Source organism: Glandiceps talaboti, chromosome 1 (assembly GCF_964340395.1).
Source record: "Glandiceps talaboti chromosome 1, keGlaTala1.1, whole genome shotgun sequence".
NCBI lineage: Eukaryota > Metazoa > Hemichordata > Enteropneusta > Spengelidae > Glandiceps > Glandiceps talaboti.
The window spans coordinates 13,747,342-13,758,459 of record NC_135549.1 but is presented as its reverse complement, the minus strand read 5'-3'; the positions used below and the strand labels follow the sequence as shown (position 1 = coordinate 13,758,459).

At 37.5% G+C, this 11,118-nt stretch overlaps 1 protein-coding gene across 1 annotated transcript in view; it reads right to left on the bottom strand.

Moving 5' to 3' along the window:
* Window positions 1-583: 583 nt before the first annotated feature.
* LOC144433455 (aminopeptidase N-like) overlaps window positions 584-11,118 on the bottom strand; it is a 16,218-nt gene continuing 5,683 nt past the window's right edge. Inside the window, exons 4-15 of the mRNA XM_078121780.1 lie at window positions 10,357-10,511; window positions 9,141-9,254; window positions 8,504-8,644; window positions 7,271-7,402; window positions 6,782-6,954; window positions 5,816-5,907; window positions 4,779-5,119; window positions 4,318-4,400; window positions 3,201-3,311; window positions 2,304-2,672; window positions 1,416-1,488; window positions 584-739 (exon numbers count right to left, since the gene is read on the bottom strand). Of these exons, the coding sequence (XP_077977906.1) occupies window positions 584-739; window positions 1,416-1,488; window positions 2,304-2,672; window positions 3,201-3,311; window positions 4,318-4,400; window positions 4,779-5,119; window positions 5,816-5,907; window positions 6,782-6,954; window positions 7,271-7,402; window positions 8,504-8,644; window positions 9,141-9,254; window positions 10,357-10,511 (1,940 nt within the window). The remainder of the gene's footprint in view (window positions 740-1,415; window positions 1,489-2,303; window positions 2,673-3,200; window positions 3,312-4,317; window positions 4,401-4,778; window positions 5,120-5,815; window positions 5,908-6,781; window positions 6,955-7,270; window positions 7,403-8,503; window positions 8,645-9,140; window positions 9,255-10,356; window positions 10,512-11,118) is intronic.

The following is an 11,118-nucleotide window of genomic DNA, read 5'->3' as shown; positions in this document are numbered from 1 at the left end:
ATCAAATACATACCTCATACCTCAAAACATTGGCCCGCGTGTCTGCGTCTAGTTGTAATCAATAATAGACAAAATGTAGCAAGAATTTGCAAATTTCGCTATCTAATAGTGTAGCATATGCAGTTTCTTATTGGTTTACATGAAACAGAGCCTCTGACGGCTAACTTCAAACGGGCTGTTACTGTTTGGATTATCGTGTGAGCCTATGTCGAAGTGTTTGTCGTCAGTGATGCAGTTATTACCTGTAATTGTGTTTTGAAGTCCCTGATGAAGCATATGGTTTACTTTACTGCGAAACCTGGTCGGACATGTTTACAACCGTTTTTTTTTGTACTCAGCTATACGATCAATATGAATATGAAATTGACATCATCCCCTGAAACGATTAAGTTACCTCGTTTATCATATTCAAGATGACATTTAAGTTTAAGTACTCATCCATTTATAAAATCGATCGAATAAGGTAAATAATTTAGTCAGTGACCACAATTAATTCTGATTCACAAGCACGAATATTGAAATGAAATATACTTTGAAATGTACAATGACTGGACAACTAACATTAATTTAAATATAAGTGAGGTTATCGTTTGCTAACACGATATTCCAGCCACTTTTCTAGTTGATTATAATTCCTGTCCATCCATCTGATATTAGCTTTAACTTTCCGTTGAGCTTTGTAGAACTCCTTCACTTGATCTTCTGGCATATCGTTGTATTTACGAGCAAAGTCTTCAAGCTGTGTTAGAAAAAAAAAGATGTGTTACTAGTATGTCTTTCGTTTTCTCTGAACAACAGTAGACTTAGGAGTGAGAATATTCGGAACTCAACGGAAACTCACAAAGATAAAAACCTATCACATCAATTCAGGTAACTTGTTAAAAAGGTTTGTTCTACTAAAGACTCTATCAACCTCGGTCTGAATACCAGAGGGTAATCACAATGCCACAAATAATCAATCGTTTCACAAATATTGGACACGGGTAATAGAAAACGCCCTGTTGTCATAGTACTTATTATGCTCGTACCCAGAGACGGATATTGACCACATCCTTCGTACGAGATTGAAATGTGCAGCCAATACTAGGCAGCGACATTAGCGCTTCAAGGAACATCCAACTTGGCGCAAAACAGCCATGAATAACCATAACAACAATACAAAGAATTTGCACTGAGGAAATAGATCTTTACTAGTAAGAAGTATAGAACATGTAGAAGGCACGTGATCAGGTTTTTTCCTTCATGTGATGATTAAGCCAGCAGCAGAGTTCAGAATGATTTGAATTTAACGCTGGAAGGCCAAAGAGCAGACTACCCTTAGCTTACGATAATCTAAACGAGCATAATACGTTTTTTCAGCAGACATTTGATCAAGCATTTGGTGTACGTAATAAAGATATTGGTTCGCCACTTACCTTAGTTAGCTCAACCTTTGTGTTCATGTTATCGGCAAATTCCCACATTACTTGAAAAGCTTGTGATTCACTCCTTTGAATAAAAAGAAGACTTCAAAAGTTAAACCTTTATTGAACTAAGATAACGTATTAGATTCTAATTATGAAGCAATGCAATTATTCACCAGACATTCAAACTCTATGAATTAATCAATAAGCCCAATCAATCAATCAATCAATCAATCAATCAATCAATCAATCAATCAATCAATCAATCAATCAATCAGTCAGTCAGTCAGTCAGTCAGTCAGTCAGTCAGTCAGTCAATCAATTAATCAATCAACTAACCAACCAATCAACCAACTAACCAACTAACCAACCAACCAACTAACCAATTGTCCATCCAACCGATCGATCACTAAAGGAATATCAATAAAAGATCGATAAAGTTAACGCCAAAAAATCAACTTACAAATCATTTAGTACGCTTAAAAGTCAGTTGAATCAAGTTTGAGAGGGTTCAACAAACTTTCCAGAGTTGATCACACCCAACGTCATTTGTTGAGGATTATATTTATTTCAACAATGCATCTTTTGACATATTACGACGAAAAGTTTACTCGACAAGGAGATGTGATTTTCAACATAGCAATTATTTCACTATTCATTTCCTTGGGGTTTTCAGAAGTGAATTTAAATTTCCCAGGTCTCTCTACCGTACGACTTTTCTGATTTGAATTTCTAGGGCCTTCAATGACGTTCGAGGATTTGAGAGTATGAACCCTGGATTTATTAAGTCAATTGAACAGCAAACGCCTAAACCACAAATAGATACCAAAAAGGAGGTTTTCTGAATAAACCGTTTAAAAATTCAAAATTGCTATGTATGTCGACATTAAGAAAACTTACTTATTACGTAGATCGTCGAAGTATTCTGTAGCAAATCGCCAGCTTTCCAGGGAACCTAGTGCTGACTGTTTGCCTACGTCATGAATAACTTTAAAGACGTCATATCGATCAACTGCAAAGTCCCAGGGTCGCATGAAATTTGGGATTAAATTGTCCGTTTCTGACTCGTTCTTATACAGCTCAAACATGCGCATCAAATATTTTCGCAGCAGCCATAGTTCACCAGTGCACCCAAGAGCGGATCGCAGGTGATTTTTCGTCTCTGAGTCTGTTGTAGTGACTAAAATATTGAATGCAGATTGCCACTCTGTCAGGTCTCCGTGTCTGATGACTGTACACGCCACAGTCTTCCTAAAGTCAGACCTCATTCTAGCAAAAAAATATCATGATATTATTATTGGACAATCAAAACTGCTTCATCTTGTGTGTTGTATTAAATGTCAGATAGGTAAATGCGGACCGTACCCCAACTGTTATGTAACTTGGATCTGTTAGTATAGGGGGGGGGGGGGTGTATGTGTAGGGTTAATCCCCCTTGAGTTTATTGGCAGTACGGGTTGTATTCTTCTCGGGGACCGGAATTGAGGAAGTACATTACTAGTGCAGGATTGTACCATGATTAGAGGTCTCTGACAGGGGTGATTATAAATATACAGCACTTTAATCAGTATTATGGAACCGCTTCGGGTTTCTAGGCTTCAATGTTGGGTCACATCCCTTGGGTGCCCTGTTCTCAGTCCACAGACTGAGTTGAATATGTAATGATGATACTTGCGCATGCACGTGTGACTTTGGCAGACAACGCTAACAAGGGCCTTTTTTTATCAAAATGTGTTTTTTTTTTATATTTAAAGTTATAGATTTAAGACTTTAGTGATCTACATGTATCTATCGTACCTTACGTCCTCAACATTCTTCGTCCACTCGGAATAGATTTCTTTAGCTTTCTTCACACATTCACCATTGTTGTGTGCACAGGACAACTTTATTGCCTCTAACTGTAAATGGCTGTAAATATGAAGATTGGTAATATAATGATACAACGGAAGTCATGAAAACTGAAAGAAAACGGTGACAATAATCTTGTCATCATTGGCGCAACAAAAACCTTATCAACGTTGCTTCAATCTTTAATCGTCTTGCGCGACATACACACGTATATCTTAACCAACATTGCTACATTTCCATTGAACTGACGATGAGCAACTGCATTATTATATCAATTACATTTTAAATGTACAAGGACAACACATGTAAACACGATAATAGCAAATTGATCAATTTATGGATTACTAGGGGAACTATTAACGATAGTATTACTGAGTCGAGTGCATTGACTCAAAGGAGACGGGACAGAACAGATACATTCAGTGAAAATAGCGGACGTAAAAACACTGGCAGGTAATATAACTCAGATTACCATTTGGTATTCCAGTCAAAATTTGCCGGTTTTAGACCCCAATGAGTCACATGCAGTAGAAAACAAGAGGACACTTTTCTGAGCGCACACTCCCGCCAACACCGAGCAGTCTTCTTGAAAATGTAACCTCCGACAGAGGTAACAGTTTAGTTGCCATGGCGACCATACATTTCTGGATATCACTGGATTCGTCACTCACTATAAACCCAATTTATATGTTTATTTGACTCATTTTGATAAACGAGTTCACTTTCAAATTTCACTTAAGTTATTTGGTTGGTTGCCAAAATGTATTTAATGAATTCAGTTCTACAAATAAGTTTAAATTTAAATTCATCCCTAAATTTATGAGGTAACGAAATCAGCTGAATTTTTCAATAGCAATCAAAGTTCTTCTATTTTCTCAACAAACAAACAAACAAATAAACAAACAAACAAACAGACAGACAGACAGACAGACAGACAGACAGACAGACAGACAGACAGACAGACAGACAGATAAACAAACAAACAAACAAACAAACAGGGTTGACATTACACTCCGACCAGTTCCCCCGTTGGTAGAGGTAATAATTCAAAATAATGCTCACGTACTAGTCAGCCAAGTGGTCGTCGTCATTGGTGAAATCCCAGCCATGTCGTTCGTAGCTTGGCCTTATTAAATCTCGAATATATTTCTGGGTTTTTTTATATTTAGAAAAAAGAGAGCAAATAATTCAGTTAAGATTTAAGATGTGTGTTCTCCAATATATTTTTTGTTAGCGTACAATTACATTTTGTGATTGGAAGACCGAATACAACATGGACATCATTCTGCTTTAATTTGAAACGAGTTTGCATGATGGTGGGTGATACACGTAATGCACAACAGGTGAACAAATGGATGGCTGGCGCCAAAGATGTGACATTTTGACTTTCTGTTATCTAGACTCATTACTATTCGTAGCTGTAATCTTTGATTTATTAGTTCAAAAGTAATGAGATACAGTTATGTAAATGAATACGTAAAATGTAGTCTCCTGGTGTCTAATCACACACAGGCAGTATGAACGTACCTCAAAGTTGCCGTATGAGGGCGTTTTCCTGAGCATGTCAGACGCAAATTCTAGATTTCTGGTGAAGGCTTGCCATGGGGCCCAGCCTTCTTCTGTTGAAAGATAATCAACGACTCGGAACGCCAGTACCGCATCAACATCACCGGATCTCGCGAGATTAAAGGCATCAAAGATTAAAGCAGCTCTATTATTGGCAGGAACTACTTTATGGTTTGAATTAAGCTGCAAAATTATTTTGTTCCAATTTTCAAGATCATAATTGACGATGTAGTATCCGTGTCCGTTGATGTTGGCAAGGATCCAGTCGTCGGATGTAGCACCAGATAGGTCTATAACAGTTTCTAGCCAGAAGGTAAAACAGAAATAAGGTAGATAACATCAGGAAATCTAAACATTTGGGGTAGCAAATCGTGTTTGTTAGCTTTACCTGCCGAGAAGCAAACAGAGTTTGTACATATTAATAGTTTAAATGGAATATGCTATGGTTTCATGAGACACTATCTAACTGCAACATCGTGTTACTTCTCTCACTCCATTATTTATTTATTCTATTTATCGATTCCTATGTTGCACGGTTTTCTTGTTCTTATCTTCGGAATTACATTTTGTACATACAAATATGATTATAAAGATGTACGATGTGGTGTTGCGTTGTGTTGTGTTGTGTTGTGTTGTGTTGTGTTGTGTTGTGTTGTGTTGTGTTGTGTTGTGTTGTGTTGTGCTGCGTTGCGTTGCGTTGTGTTAGGGAGCCTTCAGTAGTTATAAGGGGGGGGGGCGAATCACCCCCAGTCTGTTGCATAAAATGTAACCCTCCCTAGTCAGTTATGGTAAAAAGTGTTATATATAGTATTGCGTTGTGTTGTGTTGTGTTGTGTTGTGTTGTGTTGTGTTGTGTTGTGTTGTCTTGTCTTGTGTTGTGTTGTGTTGTCTTGTGTTGTATTGTCTTGTCTTGTCTTGTCTTACGTTTCATTACGTACAGTTGTATGTTGTGACGTCATTTACTATCTCGTCTACTCCTACAAAATGAATATACCTACCGTCAGACGATTTATCAATCCATGCACGCGATGGCTCAGAGTAAGACATATCTGCTGAATGCACATATGTTAAAGGAACGTACCATGTATATCTATAGGGCAAATTTAAAGATAAACAAATTGTCAGGAGACAAGTCGTCAAATGAATCAGCTAGAACACATGTTGACCAGGTCATGATTGATCTTGAGGGAAAATAAGTTATTTTTAGAAATGGCTCCCTTGGCTTCTAAGGAGGCGAGATGAAGGCTAGCGCCGATACCGCTCTATTTTTCTCTCAATAAAAAAAATTGGCTAAAGGGACACAGTTAGTAACTTTATGGGGTTCGGGGATTGTATATTTTCTCTAAGATTTAGGTGACCAAACATTGCCAGAATGTTATTCTTATAATGTCATATTTGAATAACTGGTGAGCGATCTAACAGTTGACCACAGTGACTATGGTTCATCATTTTTCAGTAACCGGATATAATATAAAGCATCATTTTGTATACTTAACCTCCCCTTTTACGTAGTGTCGACGCAGATTTGCTCAAGTTTACGGTGTGTAAATGTACATTCTGTTCACTGACTTTTGAAAATGTGCCCCAGTTTAATACAGCGTGCTGTCACTTTAGATTTGTATTTTAAGAGATTTTTATTTTCTGACGTATATATACCACATTTTATACCCTCAACATAGTAAATCACTAGTTTCCCTCAAGTTAGGTGGTCTTTCTCGTTGACCAAATCACTCACGGTTGTCATGTTATCTATTACAACATTATTATATAGGAAGAAAAAATGCAACCCACAGTGTATTCAGTTTAGCGACTTGAGAAGGTATCCCTTTAAACTTACAATTTAGAATGTGATTCGCCATACCATCTAGCCTGGAAAACAATGCAATGGTGCGGTGTGTTAACGTTTGGACCTATTACTACTGTGACCACAGATTGACAAGACAAGAAAATTAAGTTGTACTCACCCCATATCGGATTCTGGAATATCATCAAAGGGGTCCAAAAGGAAATGGCGTTGATGAACTGTTGCCTTAGATTGGCTAGTACGTGTTACATTTAGTACTGGAAAACCAAACTGTAATACCCACGGGTCCATAACCTCTTTTATATCAATATCAAGACCAGCATCAAGAGCACTCTACATAGATAAGATGCGAACAAAAATGTATTCTGAAGTTAAAGGTACAGCCATTCTGAACATCGACGTCAGGGTGACATGAGTATTCAGAAATATGCGTTTACATAAATGCACAAATATACACAACACAACAATATAACACCAGAAAGTGCTCTTTTTTTAATATTTACATCTGACAACCTTGTGAGAAATACAGGACTCATGTATGTCGAGGACTCTGCAAAAAGCATGTCACTCACACACACATTTATGGAGTTGAATTGTAAACAAAGATAAAAAAAAAAAGTGAAGTAAAAGATAATGGTATGACACTAACTTCAGTCAAGGCGCCCCATAAATCGTCCGTGTATGTATTACTATAACTGTGCTTCTGCAGATAATTCCTCAATCCGTCCTGGAATCCATGATTTTCGAGAAAAGTCGTCATCATCAATATAATGCTGCCACCCTGTGTAGAACAAGTTACATATGATCTTAGTGATCTTACCTCTTCAGATATACTTACAACCTTTCTCACTGAACTATTGCAACACGGTGATTGGTCCACAAAATTCGCTGATTTGATATGCATTTTCTTACAGGTTTGTGAGTAAGTCCATCAGAGATACAGTACTTTACTGAATTGCATCAGTTGAACAGTTCATCGAAAAAGTTGTATGCATAAGTAGACACAGTTATACCCTCACAATGCATAATGAATTACGGTTTCCATTTTTGATAGTATAAGCAAATAGACATTGGTTCATTATATTCGATATACAAACAAGTACAAATGTACATGCTTGTAGTATGATGATGATAGAAAGACGACACATACCTGTCGTTACTTAAAATACAAGTGAAACCAGCAAGCCTGAAACTAGACCTCGTCTGGCCATACAAGAATCTTTACAATATAGCTACATTGTCAACATTGCTACATTTTCTTAGTTTCATGTACAACTAGCTTAACAGATCGTCACTGACTGACACATGCAGGGTATAACAACATACAATATTCCGTTACTACAAAAAAACAGTGCCCTATTAAAGGTTTTGTACCAGCCAGTCGATACAATATAGCAATGTTATTAAGGGTATTTGTTAACCAGTCGATACAATGTAGCAATGTTAGTAAAGGTGTTTGTCAGTCGGTCGATACAATATAGCAATGTTATTAAGGGTTTTTGTTAACCAGTCGATACAATGTAGCAATGTTAGTTAAGTTTAACAAGACGGTGAAATGATATTTTTTGTCGAGACAGAAGACGTCCTGTTTCAGGTTTACTATTTGCAATATATAATTGTGTGTGATTTAAAAAAAAGACCGAGCGAGCTAAAGCGACAAGTAACACAAGATGAATATGTTTACACGAATTCATGATGTGTGCGTTGACAAGAATACAGACTTGAAGTCATTACCCTACCATTCTGGGAATTGAAAAGAACTGTTCTTGTTCCGTGGTAGAAATAACTTTTAAATACGTATTCGTTATCACAAAATTATTACGACATCTACATTTTTCATCAGTGAAGGAAGCTTAGATGTATTGAAATATAATACTGATACCCTTTGATACACCCTCGAGTCAAATTGTTGCATTAATTCTCTTTTCCAACCGACTTTTGGCTGTACAGTAGGATGGGAGCTGCTAGATGCATCGTTTTCGAAAGCTTTCAAAACCATTACTCCATGTCGGAAGTTCTTGTGCTGAAAAGTGATGAAAATGTAAGATTATACTGATATTTCTGTTGAAGTTGAAAGCGATGATGATGATGATGATGATGGTGGTGGTGGTGGTGGTGGTGGTGGTGATGATGATGATGATGATGATGATGATGATGATGATGATGATGATGATGATGATGATGATGATGATGACTATGAATATGATGATGATGATGATGATGATGATGATGATGATGATGATGATGATGATGATGATGATGATGACTATGATGATGATGATGATGATGATGATGATGATGATGATGATGATGATGATGATGATGATGATGATGATGATGATGATGATGATGATGATTTGATGATCATTTCTTGTTGAACTTCATTTGGAGCAAATTTACCAAACACTGAAAAAATGTTCACAAAATTTGTAACAAAATTGGCTCTTATCCCTAATGAACGTTTACTTAGCCAATTGTTGGCACATTCGCTGATTAACAATGAGACTGTTATTACTCACTATATCCCATTCAGGAAAAACGCTCGTTAATGGTTCGTATTCAAAGTAGGTCGCAAAGCCTTCATTCAGCCACGAATCACCCCACCAACCAAGCGTGACCAGATTGCCGAACCACTGAAAAGAGAAGGTTTTTGAACATGTATGTATGACGAGGTATGGGGTCGCGGTGTGGTCTCAACTAGACGGTGGCTTTCATTACCAGACACAGGAAACACAAAGACGGAGAAGAATGCAGAGAGGAAATAAACGAGGAGAAAGGTGTGAGGTTCAACGAGGTTCCCTTGAATGGCCCATACATCACTCAGGTGTTTATACTAAAGTCTTTAATCAGCACTTTAAGAGGAAGGGCCGGGACGACCGTATATATCAAATTAATTTTGATCATTCAATTGGAACATTCTTGTTGGTATACATGGATGTTAAAAGTGGTCGCGGTTCCTTACACACAGTAACGAATTCATTGTAGCGTATTGCATTTGTATTTTATGCATGTATTTTGTGGAAAATCACATGTGGACAGCTGGAGACTGATAAAAGGCCAGACTGATAAAATCCTTGTTATGTAGAGATCTCAAATCTCTGGTAAAGAAAAAGGAAAAGAGATAAGAAAAGAAAGGGAAGGGAAATGTCCAACAAATATCATTGTTAGAATGTATGAATTTCTTATGTTTCTGAATGAATGTTTAAATTATCTTATTTCAAATTCGCCCAGGTGATTTTCTAAATCTAAAATTTTGGTCACTGAACTGTTACATGTCGGTGAACTGTTGAACCAAATCATTTATTATAAATGAGGAAAGAAAAGTGACATTTTCCTCATTTATAGCAAATATAAAATATGTCATGGTGAATTTCTTTCATTTATAGCAAACCCACAAATCATTTGTTTACCCCAAATTCTCAAAATCAGAACTGTATCAGCAACTTTGGAAGTTTAACGTTTACTGTCTAGACCGGCAGTTTGTTCACTAAAATCAGACAAGATTTTGAACGGACGGAGACACAAAACTTGCAATTATACCCTTAAACACTGCAGGTAACCAGTGCAATCTTCAAACTATTTAAAGAAATTTGTAAATATTTCATATACCGAGTTGTAACAGTTATTTTGTGAATGGTTGTAAATTCGTTACGAGATGCCATCGTTCTCCCGGCTTTGTGGTTTAATGATAGCATTCCGTAAAGGAATTCAAGTTGTTTAGTTGCTTGCTTTTACCATGTGAGCCAATTCATGGCATATAATAATGGATGAGATTAAACTATCAGATGGCGGGTGCACTTCATCGTCAAATAGCATGGCTCGCTCTGCATAGGTTATTAAGCCCCAATTTTCCATAGCTCCGAACCGGAACACAGGCAAAGCAATCATGTCTGCAGAAAGAAATATACAGAAATGTGTTCTTAGTAAGTTCTTTAAAACACAAAAGCTTGTTTAATATCTAAGAATCAATCAATCAATCAATCAATCAATCAATCAATCAATCAATCGAACGATTATCAATTCGTCGGTAAGCGGGCGGTCCGTCTTCATTCGCCCTTCTATCTGTATGTACGTAAGCAAACCAACCAGTTACGGTATGTATGTCAGCCTCCAGTCAGCATGGATCAACCAGTCAATCAGCCAGCTAGCATGCCAACCACTCAACCAACCAACCAACCAGTCAGTCAGTCAGTCAGTCAGTCAGTCAGTCTGCCAAAAAGCCAGTAAGCCAGCCAATCAACCAAGCAACCAAGCAAAAAACCCAGTCAGTCAGTCAGTCAGTCAGTCACATGGCCAGTCAGTCAGTCAGCTAGTCAGCTAGTTAGCTGGCCAGCATGCAAATCATCCCGCCAGTGGTCAACTAACTAGCTAGCCAATCGACCAGTCAGTATCTCAGTTAGTGACTCAGCAAGCCAGTTAGTCGGTCAATCAATTAGTCGGCCAATCCGGCCAGGCTGTATGTCAGTCATTTTGCCAACTAGCAAGCCATCCAGTCAG